Source organism: Ylistrum balloti, unplaced genomic scaffold, assembly GCF_031769215.1.
Source record: "Ylistrum balloti isolate Yb309-2 unplaced genomic scaffold, AGI_CSIRO_Ybal_v1 Utg370252, whole genome shotgun sequence".
NCBI classification, from domain to species: Eukaryota; Metazoa; Mollusca; class Bivalvia; order Pectinida; family Pectinidae; genus Ylistrum; species Ylistrum balloti.
Window position 1 is genome coordinate 181,041 of NW_026782201.1, and position 19,561 is coordinate 200,601.

Genomic DNA, 19,561 nt, shown 5'->3' on the forward strand with positions numbered 1-19,561 from the left:
TTGAAGTAACAATTCAGTGATACGTGTGTGTGTGTGTGTGTGTGACGAACAATGGTGGATCTATCAATTAGAATACAGAATTTTACAATTGGTTCGTATACACAATACAATACCACGTAGTACATATTTTATCAGAACACAGACAGTTGTTTCTTTAACATTTATTCCGCTGACATCTTTACATATAAAGTGTTACAATGATATTGATAAATTTAGATGGTGACAGCCTTATATTCCGAAGGCCCAATAGTACGAAGGCCCTAAAGTCCGAAAGTCCAATAGTCCGAATTTTCTCAGGTTTTTTTCGCGCCATCTTCGCCGCTCATGTAAGTCGGAATCCCCGTACTGTTTACCATGCATGCTTTCTCCTACATTTTTTTCGCGCCATTTCTGTTCACATTCCCGTCGCTTACAAATATAAGTCGCTTTTCACTTAACTGTTATAGTATAAGATAAAAGAATACTTAGGGCCATTTTTTCTCGCGATTTTTTGTGCCAAAACCTGTGATAAATGTTACGATGATTTCTGTTATTATTGCTTAACTATTTTTCTCTCTAAATTTCGTCATTATTTCATTTACAGTTAAATAAGAAACAAAAATACGTAACCATTTTTAGACTATCGGGCCTTCGGACTATTGGACCTTCGGACTATTGGGCCTTCGGACTTTTAGGCCTTCAGAATATAAGGGTGTTACCAATTTTGATATAGTAGCTGTTTCCGTTCGTTTTCAAATAATATTCTTTCTAAACCTCTAATCTCTGACTCGACTCTGATCTTTTCTGTCCTCCCTCACACTCTCTCTTAATCTCTAATTCCTGACTCGACTCTGACCTTTTCTGTCCTCCCTCACACTCACTCTTAATCTCTAATTCCTGACTCGACTCTGACCTTTTCTGTCCTCCCTCACATTCTCTCTTAATCTCTAATTCCTGACCCGACTCTGACCTTTTCTGTCCTCCCTCACACTCACTCTTAATCTCTAATTCCTGACTCGACTCTGATCTTTTCTGTCCTCCCTCTGACTCTCTCTTAATCTCTAACCCCTGACTCGACTCTGATCTTTTCTGTCCTCCCGCAGAATCTCTCTTAATCTCTAACCCCTGACTCGACTCTGATCTTTTCTGTCCTCCCTCACACTCTCTCTCAATCTCTAATCCTTGACTCGACTTTGACTTTTTTTGTCCTCCCTCACACTCTCTCCCAATCTCTATCCCCTGACTAGACTCTGACCTTTTCTGTCCTCCCTCACACTCTCTCTTAATCACTACGTCCTAACTTCGAATATTGACACGGTTCAGAATATATACATGCACTGCATTGTTATCATCAAACAAATGAAAATCACAGTCAATATTTAGGCTAGTGCACCTCCTGCATTCAGGCCTCCACATTTCGGTTTGTCCCTTCAAGTGAATTTTCTTCGTTCGTCTCCTGGGCTTCAAACTTTAGGCCTTTGACATCCCTGACAAGTCCTATAAGTAGGAAACAACTGCCTGATGAAGTTTACTTCATTGTTTGTTTTTATTGTTTCTTTTCTGAAATCGGGTTCAGTCTGTTCTTCTCTTTCATACTCCAGACTCAATATTAATCTCTTAGCTCCGACTTCTTAATCTCTGAACTTTGGTTCAATTCTTTCCTTTCTGTCTCACCTTAGACTCTGTTTTAATCTCTAATCCCTAACTCGATTCCCATCATCAATTAAGTTATATACCGTGGCATTTTACACAACAATAAATTACATCAGATTGGATCGACTGGTTAAATGACGTCATCAGCGTGTCGCTTTGCTCAGGACACATCATAGGTCACGTGGTAGGGTAAGATGAGTTTTCAGTGGTACTAAACTTGAGCACATATAACGTTGCATTGACAGCAGTTGCATTGACAGCAGTGGTGTTGGTCAGAAAACTGGACTCGCGGTACAGCATCCCTGTTGGTATAAACGGACCAAGTATGTCATCGGTTCTGTGTCATTTCAGTTCTTTCTCCTTACATTACTAAATGATAAAATAATGTACAATGTACTATGTTATGTAAATAGAATGCATTTTGTAGTGGTATAACGGAAAGTCCAGAGGAGGTTGATCGTTAACCAGATCTGTTGCTAGTAAAGAAATGAAGGCATTCAATTGTAGGGAAGGGCGGGTTATGTTAACGTCCACGTTTATCACAAACTATCCATTCTTTCCGATGTTACAAGCGAAGTAACATAAGAGTGGGTTTTTTTCGTTTTGATAAATTTTACATATTTTATCCCAGTGAATTTTTTGTCAGTTGGTCAGTCACCCATCTGAATAAACTTGATCCCTTCATCTTAGCATGTCACTCACGTGACTTGCCGCTTTTGGTTATTCAGAGGAAGTCGTTTGCGTACTTTAACACAAATTATCCCTGTGGGTGTGAAAGAAGGCAAAGGTCATTCATTTGAACAGACTTGATAGACGATAATTACCTAATGTTACTGGCCCAATATCCTGTCTCCTGTCTGATTTAAAGATATTAAACAGGGGTTCTTTACAATGATGAGTGTTTAGCTGCCTTTTGTAATCCATGGATTTTTTCTGATAATGGAACACAAGAGAGTATTTTTCTCTCTGATACACGATATAAATAAATATAACACATTTAAGCTTATCGAATGTGCAGGCTTTGTAAGGTTGGGTGTGACAGGTAAAAACACTGTCGCATCAAGCTATGACTGCCGTAAGTGAACTGTACATAACTATATATATACACGTTAATTCATTTGGTATTCTTTTCCCTTGATAATAGAAACCGCGGTTTTCTAAATCCAGGCATTCTAAGTTTCCACTAATTGTTTGTGCCTAAAACATACTGACAACATCGTGGTATTTATTTTACAGATAAATCTGTCTTGGACACGTTACATCCAAACGCTCCACTAAGTTACATTTTTCCACACAGTATAAACTTTTTAATGAGAAATAACCGTATCAATATTGATTTGATTTAATTCAAATTTAATTGTCCTCACCTGCAACGCACGCGGTCATGAAGCTAGCGACATTTCCGCCAATCATGGCTCTGAGCATACCGTTAGCATAGTCTTTTCGTCTGCTGGGAGCGGCTGCTGTTAAGGCTCCAAGGTTGATTCCCATGGCAGCAATACTTCCAAACCCACACAGGATGTAGGTAGTTATCACTGCAGAACGGTTCTATAAAACAAAAGGTCAAAGTTCATATGAACTATGTCTCTTCCGGTTTCTAGCAGACTTGGACATCCCAAATCAGATGATCCAAATGGGATACTTGGTGTCCAGACTTATTGTAGGTCGGTTTAGTTGTCAACTGTTTCAAACGTATTTTCATGGGAGTGTGCACTTACATGACAAAATCATACAAGTAAAACCATCTTTTTTAGGCTATTCTAATATGAACATTCATATGCATCTAGAAAAAAAATTAAGTAAGGAAACAAATAGGGTCATTTTTTCTGAAATATCATTTTTTTTTTACCAGATAAAAAGAAGAGGCAAACAGCGGGTGCCATTCTTTCGATGATTTAAAAAACGGTACGTCACAAAATATCTCGAATTCCGTAACTGATGATGTCAGCAGCTAATATACCAAAGATTTACCAGAATAGGGCATACTTCAGTGCACGTTGTCGTATTTCAGTAATCCATTCAGTGCCCTACACTTTAGAGGAAACATGTTTTCTTCGCGTAAGAACCAAATTTAAAACTTGAAATCTGACTTCCTACATTTGTTCGGTACTTTTAACACGGCGAATTTCCTTACCAGACGTCTTAACCGTCCAATGTACCACAGTCACCGACACAGAAACATATATACAGACAGAAAAACACCAGCTCAGCTTTACACAACGTATGATATAAAAATCAGGCATGTTGTGATTTACGTTATATTTACTCTAAAGACTGAAATTATGTGTCGTGGTAGAAGTCCAAAGAACCACACAGAACACAGTGTTCAGTCAACTTCAATTGTATTTATCATCACTGTAGACTCACTGTAGATTCCGAGAAGTCTGATTCGTTATAAAGTATATGCCTATCTTTTATTACCGTCGTTGAGAATGAGCTGGACTATTCTGTCTTCTGTCCCATACAGTAATACCTTGTGCAAGGAAACTATCTAGTCACGACAAATCTTTTCCATATTTACATCAGAGTGTAGTAAATATGAACACAAGGACACATTCATGGACTGAAGATAACGAACACGGAAATAAGATAGGGACACATAGCAGGACATTAGCCTTACTAGATACTGGACTAAAACGTACTGGAGTTCTATAACACTGACGACATCAACCTTACTACAGATATTCAACTAAAACGTACTGGAGTTCTATAACACTGACGACATCAACCTTACTACAGATATTCAACTAAAACGTACTGGAGTTCTATTACACTGATAACATAAACCTTACTACAGATATTGAACTAAAACGTACTGGAGTTCTATTACACTGATAACATAAACCTTACTACAGATATTGAACTAAAACGTACTGGAGTTCCAAACACTGACGACATAAACCTTACTACAGATATTGAACCAAAACATACTGGAGTTCTATCACACTGACAAAAGATGATGAACTGAGACACGTTGATATTTGAAGTTTATGATCAAGATCAAAATAAGGAAGTATCAATAAGTATAGATATTGATATAAATATTTAATTAGAGAATTGGGTTCAAACTGTGCGACATGAATATTGCTGTAGATACATCTGGGTCATTGTTTTTGGTCATATTCCTGGGGTCTGTTAAGGACAAAAGTCCTTTTGCACATTCGCTCATATTAATTGATCCAATTCGGATATATAGTTATTTAAATACATACATCCAACTCATTGTTCTCAATCATGTGTCCGAGGTCAGCATAGGACAGAAACTCGTTGATGAATATTTTCTTGCCGATAAGCCTCGCTACCTTGTCACAGTCCTGCCATCGAACTCCCATCACCAAGGCCAGTGGCATGAACACGTACGAACACAGATACTACAGATACATAGATACTACATAGATAGTAGATAGATAGTACATAGATAGTAGATAGATAGTAGATAGATAGTACATAGATAGTACATAGATAGTAGATAGATAGTACATAGATAGTACATAGATAGTAGATAGATAGTACATAGATAGTATAGATAGTAGATAGATAGTACATAGATAGTACATAGATAGTAGATAGATAGTACATAGATAGTAGATATAGATAGATAGATAGATAGTACATAGATAGTACATAGATAGTACATAGATAGTAGATAGATAGTACATAGATAGTACATAGATAGATAGATAGATAGATAGATAGTACATAGATAGTACATAGATAGTAGATAGATAGATAGATAGTACATAGATAGTACATAGATAGTACATAGATAGTAGATAGATAGATAGTAGATAGATAGTACATAGATAGTACATAGATAGTAGATAGATAGTACATAGATAGTAGATAGATAGTACATAGATAGTAGATAGATAGTAGATAGATAGTAGATAGATAGTAGATAGATAGTACATAGATAGTAGATAGATAGTAGACAGATAGTAGATAGATAGTAGATAGATAGTACATAGATAGTACATAGATAGTAGATAGATAGTAGATAGATAGTAGATAGATAGTACATAGATAGTAGATAGATAGTACAGATAGTAGATAGATAGTAGATAGATAGTAGATAGATAGATAGATAGTACATAGATAGATAGATAGTGGATAGATAGTAGATAGATAGTACATAGATAGTACATAGATAGTACATAGATAGTAGATAGATAGTACATAGATAGTACATAGATAGTACATAGATAGTACATAGATAGTAGATAGATAGTACATAGATAGTACATAGATAGTAGATAGATAGTAGATAGATAGTACATAGATAGTAGATAGATAGTAGATAGATAGTACATAGATAGTAGATAGATAGTACATAGATAGTAGATAGATAGTACATAGATAGTAGTAGATAGTAGATAGATAGTACACAGATAGTAGATAGATAGTACATAGATAGTAGATAGATAGTACATAGATAGTACATAGATAGTAGATAGATAGTACATAGATAGTAGATAGATAGTAGATAGATAGTACATAGATAGTACATAGATAGTAGATAGATAGATAGATATAGTACATAGATAGTAGATAGTACATATATATAGATAGATAGATAGTAGATAGATAGTACATAGATAGTAGATAGATAGTACATAGATAGTAGATAGATAGATAGTACATAGATAGTAGATAGATAGATAGTAGATAGATAGTAGATAGATAGTACATAGATAGTAGATAGATAGTACATAGTAGTACATAGATAGTACATAGATAGTACATAGATAGTAGATAGATAGTACATAGATAGTACATAGATAGTAGATAGATAGTACATAGATAGTACATAGATAGTAGATAGATAGTAGATAGATAGTACATAGATAGTACATAGATAGTAGATAGATAGTACATAGATAGTACATAGATAGTATAGATAGATAGTACATAGATATAGATAGATAGTACATAGATAGTAGATAGATAGTACATAGATAGTACATTAGTTACATTTATAACGAACACCAGTATCTGATACTGTATTTAGAATTGATTTTTATTTCTAAAAAATGGAAGGCACTTTAACTAGACAAATACATTATTTTTCATGTAGAAATTTTTGTTTAAGGCTCAGTCGTTTTAAGCTTTATATTTATAGGTTAAATCAGGAGAAAATTCTAGAACCTGATCTCTATTACAGAGAGTATGGTCTATATCAGCCAAGCTTAAGAATTTTTCCCCGATTTCTCTCTAAAACATTAAACGTATGTATTTAAATCCACGTTGAATTGTCACTTCACAACTTTCGAATACAGGACTACATTCACGTGTAAACTTTTAACACAATTCCCTCAGAACTGAGCAAATTAATCATTTATGAATGGTGTGCATTTTTGACCAGCGGCATAGTTTTGAATGTTTAAGGTTAAGACTGTATTTGAAACTGATAGGGACTGTTTTTTACAAGTACATCAAGAACACATGCATGTTTTGCAGTACAAATAGCACATCTGTCGTCTCTTAGAACCAGGTAGGTCAGTAAATAAAAAAAGTGACAAAATTTATATGAAAGTGAAAATATAGTCAGACGAGCGAGTTGTTTCTGTTTCAAATAAGAACTTTGCTGCTGTAGAATCATAAGCTGAGAAAGTTGGTCGTTACACTGTTTCTGAGACTTCAGAGGCAGGACAAACTCGTCACGTGTTTGAAATTTAAAAAGCGCTGTGTTCGGAGGGTCCCTCATTTGCTAATGATTGAACAATAGGACAAGTATTAACTTCCTCTAACAGAAAGTATGGTCACTGAAGAAGATTTTTTTAGTTAAGAGACGAAAGACGAAACTTGGGTGCAATACGTTGAACCCTAAATTCGCATATACAACAAGCAGTGGTTGTCGTACACCAACAAAGGTCAGTAACTGTCTAATGTATAAAGATACCAAACACATGTTTTGTTTCCTTTTTTCAATCTAGTGGACCAGTATTTCAGATACCATTTAAAATAGAAAATTTGTCAATGTAAAGTTTTATAGAGATAAAGTGCATAAAACGAACAGAACAATGAAAAGTATATAAGGTCATAATGACACGGTGACAATGCTTCACCTCACAAAAATAATCTATTGCAGACGTTAGCAAGAGAAAGTAGTACTGATTGACCCTCTACTCTGTCCACCAGACCGAAATCCACATGACATTTGATTGTTTCCTTTGTTGAAGGTTTAAGGACTAGAAAAGTTTTCAGGGACGGATACGTCAAGTTTAAGTTTTTTTTATACAATTTCTCTCCCATACATACCTCGAATGTAAACTCGGGATGACCGACACGTGCTCCCATGAAAGAGAAGAAGTAATTGACGAAGGCCAGGAGGGCAATGAAGGCGATGAGATTTACGATGACATACGAGATTAGTTTAATAGATCCAACTGCTCCTGCCGAAGCTGCTTCCATAATATTCAACTCCTGTCTGTGTCAATTAATACATAAATTTTAAATAAAACAGCGAGAATAAAATCGAGGTCACTCACAGAAGAACACGACGACCATACTGTGAAATTCTTCAGTATCGCACATTCACCAAAGGTCGTGGTTTTAAATGTGGATGGGGATGCAGGTTCTTCGATATCAGTTGTAATATAACAAAAGCGGGGTATATTACAGCACACAAACATAAGTAGTAAAGTATACCTACCCAACTTCTGTGAGAACAACCTCTCTCTCCTTGTCAGTAGTCAGTTTGGTCTCGGGCCATCCTAGCTTAGCTACGGCGAGAGCGGCAGGAGCGGACATAAACGAAGCTGAGATGACGTGTTCAGGGGGAACCTTGAAAACACAATATCACGGAACAGGTCACCCTGGTCATCAGTTGTCGTAAAATCCAGCTAGTAAGTCGCAGTACCAGTTAATAAGTCGTAAATACCAGTTAGTAAGTAGTAAGTACCAGTTAGTAAGTCGTGAGTACCAGTTAGTAAGTAGTTAGTACCAGTTAGTAAGTCGTGAGTACCAGTTAGTAAGCTGTAAGTATCAGTTAGTAAGTTGTAAATACCAGTTAGTAAGTCGTAAGTACCAGTTAGCAAGTAGTAAGTACCAGTTAGTAAGTTGTAAATACCAGTTAGTAAGTCGTAAGTATCAGTTAGTAAGTCGTGAGTACCAGTTAGTAAGTTGTAAATACCAGTTAGTAAGTAGTAAGTACCAGTTAGTAAGTCGTAAGTAGCAGTTAGTAAGTCGTGAGTACCAGTTAGTAAGTTGTAAGTATCAGTTAGTAAGTTGTAAGTACCAGTAAGTAAGTTGTAAATACCAGTTAGTAAGTCGTAAGTATCGGTTAGTAAGTCGTAAGTACCAGTAGGTAAGTCGTAAGTACCAGTTAGTAAGCAGTAGGTACCAGTTAGTAAGTCGTAAGTATCAGTTAGTAAGTTGTGAGTACCAGTTAGTAAGTTGTGAGTACCAGTTAGTAAGTAGTAAGTCGTAAGTATCAGTTAGTAAGTCAATATTATCAGTTAGTAAGTCGTAAGTACCAGTAGGTAAGTCGTAAGTACCAGTTAGTAAGTCGTAAGTACCAGTTAGTAAGTAGTACGCACTACCAGTTAGTAAGTACCAGTTAGTAAGTTGAACATACGAGATGCGTGTACAAATTAATATACATGAAGTGGAAAAGGTATTTTGACTTTTTATTTATTTTTTTTTATACATCACAGCATTAATACTGACAGAGGATGCTGTTATGATCTTCCTAAAATAGTAAAGAAAGTATACGCAACCTACATCATAGCCTTGACACTGACAAAGAGTGTAAATATAAACAATACTACTGAAAATTGGTGTAGCTTTATCTTACAAGGGAGACAATAAAACTATTTTAAAAATCCTCTCTAACACCATTCGTTGAAAATATCCGAACTAATTACTTGTGTTATAAGATAATAGCCTTTCCTTATGGATGGACTACGGACTATCTTTATTTTCGATGGTAGATTAAACGACGCAAGACATGCATCACTGAACCGTGGTACACTACCTTTATTCCATATACGAACCCCAAACTCGATGTAGGCAGCGATGACTGTTCCAGCCACTGTAGCAAATCCTGACGTCATCACGGCATTCAGTTCGGATAATGTAAGATCACTAAAGAATGGCTTTAAGGCTATCGAAGACTCCACCTGACAGGAAAGACGTTTATATAATACGGGATAGTCAATGAGATCTACAGCAATAAAACAAAGCTGAATAGATGACTTTGTGTTCGTCTGTGTAGCAACATTGAATACTGGCACCAGTGTACAGCGAGGGAAATCGTCGTGTGTTTAGTATTGTGTGATCTTTTCAAAAAGGCTTCTAGCCTTTGCTAGCACGATTTATAGAATCAGAATAAGTCAAACTATTCTGAAGACAGGAGTTTCCTTAATCCCCTCATAAGCATATGTTTAGATCAAAACGATATTATCTTACGATTGCCTGCCGAAAACTGAGACGATAACAGGAGACTTTCGTTAGATAAACTGGCATTGGTATTCGATGCCAGAAATGTGATGGATGCTAAAGATTGGTTTTTCGTCACTGTGTTTAGTTCTTGTTACAGCAGAATTGCGCACTGTTTCAACATTGAGATTGTCTTGTTCTTTTTGAATGAATTCAATGAAGTTTAGGTAACTAGGTACAAGGCTACGGCTGATATTTACATCTCTCCCAGGTTCCCTAACATCACTTCGCTAGATGATTTTTATTCTCACCTGTCCAATGAAGATATGAGCCGCAGTAGCAAAGGACTCGATGGCTGTGGTCTTCATAGTATACTGGAACAACTTGGCTAGTCCATTAATGATGAACTGCATCACTCCCAAGTAATACAGGATAGACACCACGGCGCTGAAGTACACCACTACAGGTAGAATCTGGGAGTATAGGACATAATCATTTGTACTACTAGGTCTAGTGAAATAGAATGTGGCACACGCAGATTTCATAAAGTATAATGTAGGATACGTTCTAAATACCACCCGCCATGATTTATATAGACAGAAACTGCTGTCTAGAACAGTTAGAAGAGTCAGATAGAATTTTGACATAACAAACAGATTCAGCAGTCTCCGTTGAAAGATTGACAAACAGGACATTTTCAGCAATTTCCGATGAAAGATTGATATAGATGTCAGTTTCAGCAGTCTCCGATGAAACATTGACATAGAGGCCAGTTTCAGCAGTCTCCGATGAAAGATTGACATAGACGCCAGTTTCGGGAGTCTCCGATGAAACATTGACATAGATGTCAGTTTCAGCAGTCTCCGATGAAAGATTGACATAGACGCCAGTTTCAGCAGTCTCCAATGAAAGATTGACATAGACGCCAGTTTCAGCAGTCTCCGGTGAAAGATTGACATAGACGCCAGTTTCAGCAGTCTCCAATGAAAGATTGACAAACAGGACAGTTTCAGCAGTCTCCGATGAAAGATTGACATAGAGGACAGTTTCGGCAGTCTCCGATGAAAGATTGACATAGACGCCAGTTTCAGCAGTCTCCAATGAAAGATTGACAAACAGGACAGTTTCAGCAGTCTCCGATGAAAGATTGACATAGAGGCCAGTTTCAGCAGTCTCCGATGAAAGATTGACATAGAGGCCAGTTTCAGCAGTCTCCGATGAAAGATTGACATAGACGCCAGTTTCAGCAGTCTCCAATGAAAGATTGACAAAAACAGCAGTCTCCGATGAAAGACAGTTTCAGCAGTCTCCGATGAAAGATTGACATAGACGCCAGTTTCAGCAGTCTCCAATGAAAGATTGACATAGAGGCCAGTTTCAGCAGTCTCCGATGAAAGATTGACATAGACGCCAGTTTCAGCAGTCTCCAATGAAAGATTCACATAGAGGCCAGTTTCAGCAGTCTCCGATGAAAGATTCACATAGAGGCCAGTTTCAGCAGTCTCCGATGAAAGATTGACATAGACGCCAGTTTCAGCAGTTTCCGATGAAAGATTGACATAGACGCCAGTTTCAGCAGTCTCCAATGAAAGATTGACAAACAGGACAGTTTCAGCAGTCTCCGATGAAAGATTGACATAGACGCCAGTTTCAGCAGTCTCCAATGAAAGATTGACAAACAGGACAGTTTCAGCAGTCTCCGATGAAAGATTGACATAGACGCCAGTTTCAGCAGTCTCCGATGAAAGATTGACATAGAGGCCAGTTTCAGCAGTCTCCGATGAAACATTGACATAGAGGCCAGTTTCAGCAGTCTCCGATGAAACATTGACATAGAGGACAGTTTCGGGAGTCTCCGATGAAACATTGACATAGAGGACAGTTTCAGCAGTCTCCGATGAAACATTGACATAGAGGAAAGTTTCAGCAGTCTCCGATGAAACATTGACATAGAGGACAGTTTCAGCAGTCTCCGATGAAACATTGACATAGAGGACAGTTTCAGCAGTCTCCGATGAAACATTGACATAGAGGCCAGTTTCAGCAGTCTCCGATGAAACATTGACATAGAGGCCAGTTTCGGGAGTCTCCGAATATACATTGACATAGAGGACAGTTTCGGGAGTCTCCGATGAAAGATTGACATAGAGGACAGTTTCTATAACTATTACAATTACCATTGTACGAAATGTCTTGGTACTGGGACCAGTATATTTTTAAACGACCTGTTTCAAAGTATATGTGATTTTGCCAACATCTTAATTTAATTTTTATCGTATATCATTTGATAAAAAACGACCAGTGAAAAGAGGCAAAACCAAAGAATAATATAGAAATGATCAGGAGTGGTTAATCTCGGTAGTGATTACGGAAACAGAACATAAATAATTATGTAGATAACATAGATAAATAGCAGAGCAGTTTATGTTGAAAGATTGTACAAAAGACACAAGTGGATAGCACCTTTTAAAAATTGAGAGTTTAATACAGTAGAGCCAAACAATGTATAAACTGCGTCATACAGCTGTTTCGTCCTTCTAGGACTCGTCAGTGATGCTACATCATACAGCTGTTTTGTCCTTCTAGGACTCGTCAGTGATGCTACATCATACAGCTGTTTCGTCCTTCTAGGACTCGTCAGTGATGTTTCATCACACAGCTGTTTCGTCCCTCTAAAATTTGTCAGTGATGCTACATCATACAGCTGTTTCGTCCCTCTTAAACTTGTCAGTGATGCTACATCATACAGCTGTTTCGTCCCTCTTAAACTTGTCAGTGATGCTACATCATACAGCTGTTTCGTCCCTCTGAAACTTGTCAGTGATGCTACATCATACAGCTGTTTCGTCCCTCTGTAACTTGTCAGTGATGCTACATCATACAGCTGTTTTGTCCCTCTTAAACTTGTCAGTGATGCTACATCATACAGCTGTTTCGTCCCTCTGAAACTTGTCAGTAATGCTACATCATACAGCTGTTTCGTCCTTTTAGGACTCGTCAGTGATGTTACATCATACAGCTGTTTCGTCCCTCTTAAACTTGTCAGTGGTGCTACATCATACAGCTGTTTCGTCCTTCTAAAACTTGTCAGTGATGCTACATCATACAGCTGTTTCGTCCCTCTGAAACTTGTCAGTGGTGCTACATCATACAGCTGTTTCGTCCCTCTAAAACTTGTCAGTGATGCTACATCATACAGCTGTTTCGTCCCTCTGAAACTTGTCAGTGATGCTACATCATACAGCTGTTTCGTCCCTCTTAAACTTGTCAGTGATGCTACATCATACAGCTGTTTCGTCCCTCTTAAACTTGTCAGTGATGCTACATCATACAGCTGTTTCGTCCCTCTGAAACTTGTCAGTGATGCTACATCATACAGCTGTTTCGTCCTTCTAGGACTCGTCAGTGATGTTTCATCATACAGCTGTTTCGTCCTTCTACGACTCGTCAGTGATGTTGCATCATACAGCTGTTTCGTCTTACTAGGACTCGTCAGTAATGCTACATCATACAGCTGTTTCGTCCTTCTAGGACTCGTCAGTGATGTTTCATCATACAGCTGTTTCGTCCTTCTACGACTCGTCAGTGATGTTGCATCATACAGCTGTTTCGTCCTACTAGGACTCGTCAGTAATGCTACATCATACAGCTGTTTCGTCCTTCTAGGACTCGTCAGTGATGTTTCATCACACAGCTGTTTCGTCCCTCTAAAACTTGTCAGTGATGCTACATCATACAGCTGTTTCGTCCCTCTTAAACTTGTCAGCGATGCTACATCATACAGCTGTTTCGTCCTTCTAAAACTTGTCAGTGATGCTACATCATACAGCTGTTTCGTCCCTCTGAAACTTGTCAGTGATGCTACATCATACAGCTGTTTCGTCCCTCTGAAACTTGTCAGTGATGCTACATCATACAGCTGTTTTGTCCCTCTTAAACTTGTCAGTGATGCTACATCATACAGCTGTTTCGTCCTTCTAAAACTTGTCAGTGATGCTACATCATACAGCTGTTTCGTCCCTCTGAAACTTGTCAGTGATGCTACATCATACAGCTGTTTCGTCCTTTTAGGACTCGTCAGTGATGTTACATCATACAGCTGTTTCGTCCCTCTGAAACTTGTCAGTGGTGCTACATCATACAGCTGTTTCGTCCCTCTGAAACTTGTCAGTGATGCTAAGGGCCTAAAGTTTGAAGCCAGTGAGACAACTGAGGAAAATCCAAATTGATCAAAAGTGAAAGTATCATTAACAACTAGATATAGTAAAATATTTGACACGAATATTAAGGCCACATACTTGCGTCCATTATTCACCATATATTATATGTTATGTTATATTGGAACTTAGTATTATCAACTTGTTGGGCTATCACATCGAAAACTTATTACCTTAAATGCAACGACGTGCATCGTATAGTTCTTTTCGTCGAATACAAACTTGGATCCTTCGTCTGCGAATCCGAGAAAGCCACTTACACCATCACCAATAAATTTACATATCTCAAACCCTGGTTGCCACCTGAGTATCAAGACACCCCAAGTGAACTGTAGTATTAGTCCCCATAACACAGGGGTCCAGCAAACCTGGATTATACAAAACAACGTTAAATGATGATACATCGTATCTAAACAACAGATTCCAGTGAGCTCTTGGTGCCCACCATTCGTTGGTCCTTACTCTTTAACAAAAAACAAGACAAAACAAGAAATGTACAACTAGGGACAAAGGTAAGCTTACCTTTGGAATATGTAAACGATTGATAACAATTGTTTGCTTACGGAATACGGATCCTTCGGACGACGGACGTAGGGTGATATGAATAATTCACGTGTGTTGATGGTGGGTAAATGTAGGATGATATGAATAGCTCACGTGTGTTGATGGTGGGGTAATATAGGGTGATATGACTAGCTCACGTGTGTTGATGGTGGGTTAATGTAGGGTGATATGAATAGCTCACGTGTGTTGATGGTGGGTTAATGTAGGGTGATATGACTAGCTCACGTGTGTTGATGGTGGGTTAATGTAGGATGATATGACTAGCTCACGTGTGTGGATGGTGGGGTAATATAGGGAGATATGACTAGCTCACGTGTGTTGATGGTGGGTTAATGTATGGAGATATGAATAATTCACCTGTGTTGATGGTTGGTTAATGTAGGGAGATATGAATAGCTCACGTGTGTTGATGGTAGGGTAATGTAGGGTGATATGAATAATTCACGTGTGTTGATGGTGGGTTAATGTAGGGTGATATGAATAGCTCACTTGTGTTGATGGTGGGTTAATGTAGGATTATATGAATAGCTCACGTGTGTTGATGGTGGGTTAATGTAGGGTGATATGAATAGCTCACGTGTGTTGATGGTGGGGTAATATAGGGAGATATGACTAGCTCACGTTGGTTGGTGGTGGGTTGATGTAGGGAGATATGAATAATTCAGGTGTGTTGATGGTTGGTTAATGTAGGGAGATATGAATAGCTCACGTGTGCTGATGGTAGGGTAATGTAGGGAGATATGAAAAATTCACGTGTGTTGATGGTGGGTTAATGTAGGGAGATATGAATAGCTCACGTGTGTTGATGGTGGATTAATGTAGGGTGATATGAATAGCTCACGTGTGTTAATGGTGGGTTAATGTAGGATGATATGAATAGCTCACGTGTGTTGATGGTGGGTTAATGTAGGGTGATATGAATAGCTCACGTGTGTTGACGGTGGGTTAATGTAGGGAGATATGAATAGCTCACGTGTGTTGATGGTGGGGTAATATAGGGTGATATGAATAGCTCACGTGTGTTGATGGTGGGGTAATATAGGGTGATATGAATAGCTCACGTGTGTTGATGGTGGGGTAATATAGGGTGATATGAATAGCTCACATGTGTTGATGATGGGTTTATGTAGGGAGATATGAATAATTCACGTGTGTTGATGGTGGGGTAATATAGGGTGATATGAATAGCTCACGTGTGTTGATGATGGGTTTATGTAGGGAGATATGAATAATTCACGTGTGTTGATGGTGGGGTAATATAGGGAGATATGAATAGCTCACGTGTGTTGATGGTGGGTTAATGTAGGGAGATATGAATAGCTCACATGTGTTGATGGTGGGTTAATGTAGGGAGATATGAATAGCTCACGTGTGTTGATGGTGGGGTAATATAGGGAGATATGACTAGCTCACGTGTGTTGGTGGTGGGTTACTGTAGGGAGATATGAATAATTCAGGTGTGTTGATGGTTGGTTAATGTAGGGAGATATGAATAGCTCACGTGTGTTGATGGTGGGTTTATGTATGGAGATATGAATAATTCACGTGTGTTGATGGTGGGGTAATATAGGGTGATATGAATAGCTCACGTGTGTTGATGGTGGGGTAATATAGGGAGATATGAATAGCTCACGTGTGTTGATGGTGGGTTAATGTAGGGAGATATGAATTGCTCACGTGTGTTGATGGTGGGGTAATATAGGGTAATATGAATAGCTCGCGTGTGTTGATGATGGGTTTATGTAGGGAGATATGAATAATTCACGTGTGTTGGTGGTGGGGTAATATAGGGTGATATGAATAGCTCACGTGTGTTGATGGTGGGGTAATATAGGGAGATATGACTAGCTCACGTGTGTTGATGGTAGGGTAATGTAGGGTGATGTGAATAATTCACGTGTGTTGATGGTGGAGTATTATAGGGAGATATGACTAGCTCACGTGTGTTGATGGTGGGTTAATGTAGGGAGATATGACTAGCTCACGTGTGTTGATGGTGGGTTAATGTAGGGAGATATGAATAGCTCACGTGTGTTGATGGTGGGTTAATGTAGGGAGATATGAATAGCTGACGTGTGTTGATGGTAGGGTAATGTAGGGAGATATGAATAGCTCACGTGTGTTGATGGTGGGTTAATGTAGGGAGATATGAATAGCTCACGTGTGTTGGTGGTGGGGTAATATAGGGTGATATGAATAGCTCACGTGTGTTGATGGTGGGGTAATATAGGGAGATATGACTAGCTCACGTGTGTTGATGGTGGGTTAATGTAGGGAGATATGAATAATTCAGGTGTGTTGATGGTTGGTTAATGTAGGGAGATATGAATAGCTCACGTGTGTTGATGGTGGGTTAAAATGTCTAATTGTGAATGACCTTACTCCCATACATATAAATATCATTGTTTGATGAATATGCAGAAGCTGTTTTATGTGACCATTGACCTATTAATCTGTGTCAGGGGTCCTAAAGATATGGCATTGTTTCAAGACAGGACGGACGGGAAGACATCCATTGTACCATTGTACATTGGCAGCACTTAAATGCTCCCAATAAAACGATTTCGGAAAAATGGGCAGAAGACCAAGCGTTATCAAGGCAATTTCACCACTGTTTTTACATGTATATCGTGTTTGTCGTTGTCCAAAGCTGTCCGTATTTGATTCCTTATCTGTCTACACTGTGGCTTAACCCTTGATAATGTGTTATCATCAAAGTAATATATTTGTCTGTGCCACGTGCTTGGTTATCCAGGCTTATGTTGTACTTACCTTAGTGGGAGACTTGGATGTAATAAAGACAAGGAATATCAAGAGACACAGGCCGCCCAGAGATACCAGTCTCTCTGTATCTGCTCGGAGATCGACAGCAAGGAATATTAGTATTAATAGGAAAACCACAATAGTCAAACACCTGAAACAGAGGTTCCCAGAGTCTGAAACAGGGGTACTTATAATCTGAAACAGAGGTTTCCAGAGTCTGACACAGGGGTACTTATAGTCTGAAACAGAGATATTCAGAGTCTGAAACAAGGGTACTTAAGTCTGAAACAGAGGTATTCAGGGTCTGAAAGAGAGGTATTGAGATTTTTTAAATAAACAATAGTCAAACTCCTGAAACAGAGGTTTCCAGAGTCTGAAACAAGGGTACTTATAATCTGAAACAGAGGTTTCCAGAGTCTGAAACAGGGGTACTTATAATCTGAAACAGAAGTATTCAGAGTCTGAAACAAGGGTACTTATAATCTGAAACAGAGGTTTCCAGAGTCTGAAACAGGGGTACTTATAATCTGAAACAGAAGTATTCAGAGTCTGACACAGAGGTATTGAGATTTTTGAAATAAACAATAGTCAAACACCTGAAACAGGTATTCAGAGTCTGAAACAGAGGAATGTCAGTAATATGAAAATAACAATGATAATGGTAACATAAATGGCGTGAAAATATGAGTGCAAAGAAGAAAGACCTACCTTGGAAACCATGACAACAATAGCAGATAATGACAATCAAACATAAAAAACAACGACAGTTAGACACTGGGAACATTACTCTCCGCAAAGCTGCATTCTTTTTTTTTGTTTTAGATATTTGCAAACCGTGTAATGGTTTTAGAGTCATCATGAGCTAAACCAGAAAACTACTGTTTATCGCTGTATGGACCGATTGTTTGAGTACATCAATATACATTATCAGACTACATGTCGAACGTTAGTAGGACCGCTCATTAAAACGAGATCTTAAATCTATCACTGTATAGCCTGCAGGAGCCAGATAATCAAACATGGAGTTGAGAGTAACATTTAGAATATAAAATAAATAATTCCTGGTCACTCTTCATATACAGTTTGAGTACTTGTATTGATATCAGAGACATAAACACGATGTGATGATATGCGAGGTCACGTTCGTGACGTGATTTGAGGTGTAAATCTGTTAGCCTGAACCTCACGAAAATGAATTGCCAGAATACATATCACTTATATATGTAGCTTTGCAGCTGGTCTCATGATAAAATTACCAAAATAAGTTAAAATAAGAGTGATGATAACAAGCTACTCCCCGTACTATTTACCGTCTTAAAATCCTCCGCGTCTTTGCTTTTGTTCTAAAGCTTCTCCTGAGAAATATTCGGAATCTTGTGGGAGCGATGATAGATTTGACGAAGTCCTGTAGACCTGTGAAGCGACGGAAGCTAAACAGTAGAATAATAGCGGCGTCAATGACGGTCCAGTACGCCACCGATTTGTCGTAGAGGATAGTGTAGATGATAAATACAACGTAAGCAACAATAGCTGACAAAATGAGGAAGTCGATGAGCCAGCGTCGTGTCCACTTTCTACAATTAATTACTGAATTTGAAACGGAGTTAAACAACGTGCTAAAGGTATCTGTAGTCTCCCAAGCTCCATCATGACGAGTACGCATTCCGTCATCAAACTCCGAGTTGTTACCATCGCGGATTACCAGTGTCTCGACAACGCGTTCACTCATCACTTTCAGAATGGAATGTTAAAATCAGAAAAGATATTCCTAATCACTGATTGTTCGTGTCTGGAACAGCAGTCTTGTCCGAGCCTGGTGTGCAGTACTGACAACATTTACTGATTACACTTTCAAATTGATATGATCTTTAACCTTTACAAAGCCGACGAACAGAATATCTTATTTGGTAGCAAGACTGAAAAATAAAACGCCCATACCCATGTTTCCCAGAAGACATGACATCCCATAATGCCATCAAGAGGTTGTGACCCTATAGACAAGCGAT

The 19,561-nt window shown here is 38.4% G+C and overlaps 1 protein-coding gene across 1 annotated transcript; it reads right to left on the minus strand.

Annotated features, from left to right (window-relative positions):
• Positions 1–747: 747 nt before the first annotated feature.
• On the minus strand, positions 748–19,284 carry LOC132552499 (sodium/nucleoside cotransporter 1-like). The gene is made up of 11 exons (XM_060216677.1): positions 18,866–19,284; positions 17,565–17,706; positions 14,402–14,596; positions 10,323–10,484; positions 9,627–9,752; positions 8,285–8,415; positions 7,891–8,059; positions 4,845–5,003; positions 3,000–3,180; positions 1,858–1,934; positions 748–1,275 (listed from the first exon to the last, which is right to left on the minus strand). The coding sequence occupies exons 1-11, from the start codon at positions 19,282–19,284 to the stop codon at positions 748–750; spliced, it is 2,289 nt and encodes a 762-aa protein (XP_060072660.1).
• Between the last annotated feature and the right edge of the window lie 277 nt (positions 19,285–19,561).

Coding starts and splice junctions, on each gene's coding strand:
- LOC132552499 (XM_060216677.1), bottom strand. CDS start 19,284: ATGAGTGAACGCGTTGTCGAGACACTGGTAATCCGCGATGGTAACAAC. Junction 8,416..9,626: donor CTGCCTACATCGAGTTTGGG/GTTCGTATATGG, acceptor TGTGTTTTCAAG/GTTCCCCCTGAACACGTCAT. Junction 3,181..4,844: donor TTGAGAACAATGAGTTGGAT/GTATGTATTTAA, acceptor TTTGTTTTATAG/AACCGTTCTGCAGTGATAAC.